Here is a 4,348-nt window from a genome sequence, read left to right as displayed (position 1 = left end):
CCTACTCCAGCTGCTCTAGCACTGCACTGGCTGATATGGGACATGCACCAGATCTGACACTGAGTGATGTGTGATCCCAGAGGGGCTGGAACGGGTGCTGCATGTACACTACATGCTGCCTGTGGGTCAGCTCTGAGATCCACAGACAGTGCAGCAATGGTGTTAGGGCCACATCTTTTTCACCCCTGCCATTCACATCCACCGACATCTGATGCTGATCCCAATCAAGAGGAATTTGCTTCAGAACTCCTATTTGCCTACTGTGGCCAATGTTGGACCTGCTGAGGGAGAGGTTTTCCAGGACTTCATATAATCGGGTAAACAATGCTGTGGCTGTTAGCTTGAAGGGAAGGAGCTCTGGAGTTCTTTGTTCTCATGATCCACCCTGTATTCTTTTCCCTTTCATCTCCCTCAGTTTTTTTTCTGCTCCCGCTACAAGCTGGGGTATGAAATGCTGTGAGAAAATAGAGTGAAAGGCAATGGCAAGAGGGGGGAAGGGTACAAACAAAAAGGAAAATTAAATGCAGAAGGAAGGTGATTAATTTTATTTGTTTATTTTGGGCAGAAGATGCTGGAACCAACCTGAAAGACTAAGGCACATCCTTGTCAGAGAATCCTCTGGCAACCCCTCTTCAATGTGCCCTATTGTTTCTGATCTCTCCCCCCTACCAGTATCCATTTAAGTTTAGATATGAGGAATGAGTAGATTTGTCAAGTTTAGATAAGACCACAGCTATGGTCTCATAGCCATAGTCTTATCTAAACTTGACAAATCTACTCAGCCCTTAATACTGAGGTGGGTATTCAGCATAATAGCAATATCCACAAACTTGACCATTTAAAAAATTCACCAGTTAAGGTAAATCTTTATTAATCTTAGTTGAACACTTATGAAAATGTATGCATCTCCTACCAAAGAGAAGGGTATAATTTCAAACATATTACAAAGAACAAAAACATGCAAGAACTTTACAATTACGTTCTTTTGTTTTTGTTGTCATTATATTATTTAACCAAATGAAAATCTGAACTAATCCATGTGCTCACATTTATTCATTATCTATTAAGTATACTTTTTTCAGTTGATTTCTCTGTAGATACAATGAAATTTTGAACATTTCATTCATGTATTTACTTAAATACAAGACAACCCTAAATATATGATGACCCCCCAATAACTATATTCTATATATGGAAAATTTAGAAATCTGTTATAATTATCCAGGTACAGAATCTAATTGTTGGAAGTTTGCCTTGAATTTTTCCATCTCCCCCTGCTACAGCAGGGAAAATAAAAAGTAGGGAGTCAGGTGGCTCCCTTGCCCTCTGCTCCCCCCCACACTTCTTCCCTCCTTTCCTTACTGTCAGACCCTGCGCTCCCTGAGCACATGGAAGTGAGAAACAAATCTGTAAACACTGACCTTGAAATAAATATATCTGTAGTAATTTGCATTTAGTACCCATAGAGTTAGTTCATCCAGAATTGACAGAGTTTATCTTTTTTCTGAAACTGCTGCAAGTTTTAGCACAGGTACTCCATAAACACTCTTTTAAACAACACTTTTGTACCTAGTTATTATGTACAGTCTAAACTATGCACAATTAGTCCAAAGTCAAAAGGTGCATGATTTACTATATAGGTCACTGGGCTGGGTCTCAGCAGTGGCAACAGCATTTCAAGCCATGGTGACCTCATAGGTCAATACTACTCTCAGTATGTGTGTGTAACTCCAGATACACCCCCAACAAATGTGCTAATTTGTCCCCCACTCATGACTGGAACTAGGTGTTCTTGTCACTAGTCCTGGGATCATCCAAAGTTTATATGCAGATGAGGTGCAGGGCAACCTGGTATGGCTGCACCTTATGGAGGGCAGGGCCATGCTAATCATCATATACAACAGGATGAGACAGGATGCAACAGAGGGATTCTGGATGAACTGTTTGGGGCCCTGTTTGGTGATGTTTGCCAGCTATCTAAGACAGGTGAAGAAACAGGAATTGGAAACGGGAAAGAAAGGTGCAGCTCAGCGGTGACAGCAAAGAGGAAGTTGAAATGTATTTAATGTAGTGACTCACTATGACATGAAAGAGAGAGTAAACGTTGAGGGGGACTGCACCCAGCGGACAATACCACGCGTCTTATTCAGACACGCTGCATTCATCTCTCCTTGTGGTAGGTCCACATCAATATGTTTGCCCAATATGGGCCATGTGTTTTTATAGTTGTGCCCAGTGTTGGCTGCACTTAATCAACTGCATAGTTGATTTATACTACTAAGCGCATGTTGGCTTTTGGCAGCAGTTTAATGAGAGAGAATGTATTTAATGTATTTAAGTTTCCTTGTATGTCCAGAAGACAAGGAGCAAAAAACCTCTCATTTTATATTCAAGTAAATATGGTAGTTACAGCAGAAAAGCAAAAAACCTAACTACACTTTGTTACTAATAAAGAGAAATGATAACTATCATGTCAAAAAAGTGCACTAATTTAAAGAGACTGAAACAAAGTTTCTTTAAAATATACTAATTGTTCCACAGTATGCTATTTTTTGTTCTAAGTGACCCAATATTCCTTTATATTGATGGATTCACAATGGCAAAATTTAATCTGAGAATTGTTCATTTCAACAGTAGACAAAACATATATTATGAAGAAAGCCAATTTGTTCCACAAGTTGAAGCTTTTCTTTGAAAGTATTAATAACAATTCTGTAAATTTCCACATGAAATTCCATGCATCTGTACCATCTTTTATTCTGTTAGTACATTAATTGGTACCAAAAAAAAATCTCATTTGTTAAAATAATGGTTTAAATTTTAATAAAAATTGGTCATCCAAGATTAAAACTTAAAATGTTGTATTATATAATGTTATACATTAGAAACTGGCAGCACAGTAGTATCACTTAGTTTACAATAACTTGAATATTAAATATCAAAAAATGTACTCAACCTGCTGTACAAACTTCTGGTCAATGTATCGCTTTGCAATACTAGGCTGGAAATCTTGGCTCTCCAAAAATCTCAGGAAAAATTCATATACCAGCTGCAACAAACATTAAAATGAAAATTTTGAAGGTTAAACGTGCATCATTCATAATGAAGAACTAATAAATGTAATCTAAACAGAACGTTGTCTGCAACAAAGTACCAGCCTAAATGACTAGGGTATCACACCTCTTACTCCTATGTTTCTGGATACCTAGAATGTAAAATATCTGAAAAGACAGGAGTTATTGTAATAAAGATAATGACAACTGCAACCAGGTCCTGTAATTGTTAAACAATCTTCATAATGAGGCACCAATTGTGTCACTTGAAAGACTAACCAATACTAGGAGAACATTTCCCATTAACTGTAGTACTGTATAATGAGTTGTCTGACTTCTTGTACTTGAAGAATATGCATCAGTGAACATATGGCTGCTTTATATAGTTATCTATATACCATGTTTGATTGCTATTTAATGCTATGCTCAAATGAAAGTGAATTAAATAATTTGATCAGTGTTCAAATACTGGTGTTTATATATCTGACAGGTGAGTTATCTATACTAAAAGAAGCCTGTTTGAGTGAGCAGAATGTAGAGGGGGGGAAAAAAGATTTTTCCATTGCTGTAATCTAGGAGCTGGATTTTTCATGAAGACAGTGTACTACAAGATGATTGCCAGATTCTCTCTCCCTTCCAACAAGCAAGGCCAAGGCAGCACCCACAAAAGCACTACTTATCCCCCATTTACTTGTTGTGAGATAAAACTTGATAAAAACTGGTTCCAATTTGAGAGTGGCTATGAAGGGGTTAACACTAGACTGTGCCCCCTTTTACTAGCTTGCAAGAAGAAAAAAGCTGGTAGTCATTTGAAGCAGTGTCTTTAAGTTTCTACAGTTCCATGCAATGAAGTTCTTGCAAAGCTGCTTAGGCATGCACCCCAATTTTGGAGGGTTGATTTTCAAGGAAATAGCAAGTGTGGCATGTGAGTAAATATGATAATTAGCTGTTAGAAAACCCTATAACAAAGATACTAGATAGGTTTTGCAGCCTCTGCAACATGGTATCTAAAAATTAATCTGAACTCAACTAACTACAAATTATAATTGTTCAACTTAACACTTGAAATGAAAAAATGGCACAGAGTCAATCAGGTGACTGACAGAACAGTGCTACCGTATATATATGTATCACTCAGTGATACTTACACTCATAGGGCACGTCCACACATGAAGGCACATGCTCTTGCACTAGCTCAAATAGAAACGGTGCAAATTTGAGCCGGGGCTTTTTCCCTCAGCTCATGTGCCCAGACGTGCACTTTGATGTGGGGCAAAATAACCCTGCCTGGCCCA

At 38.1% G+C, this 4,348-nt stretch overlaps 1 protein-coding gene across 1 annotated transcript in view; it reads right to left on the bottom strand.

Annotated features, from left to right (window-relative positions):
• The window catches only part of PPP2R5A (protein phosphatase 2 regulatory subunit B'alpha), a 192,112-nt gene that overhangs the window by 30,300 nt on the left and 157,464 nt on the right, over positions 1-4,348 (bottom strand). Inside the window, exon 4 of the mRNA XM_019516430.1 lies at positions 2,957-3,049. Coding sequence (XP_019371975.1) covers positions 2,957-3,049 — 93 coding nt within the window. The remainder of the gene's footprint in view (positions 1-2,956; positions 3,050-4,348) is intronic.

The sequence above is a fragment of the Gavialis gangeticus genome, unplaced genomic scaffold, assembly GCF_001723915.1.
Source record: "Gavialis gangeticus isolate Ggan-Ray unplaced genomic scaffold, GavGan_comp1, whole genome shotgun sequence".
In the NCBI taxonomy this organism is placed as follows: domain Eukaryota; kingdom Metazoa; phylum Chordata; order Crocodylia; family Gavialidae; genus Gavialis; species Gavialis gangeticus.
The sequence above is the reverse complement of the archived record's forward strand: the minus strand, read 5'-3'. Positions and strand labels throughout refer to the sequence as shown.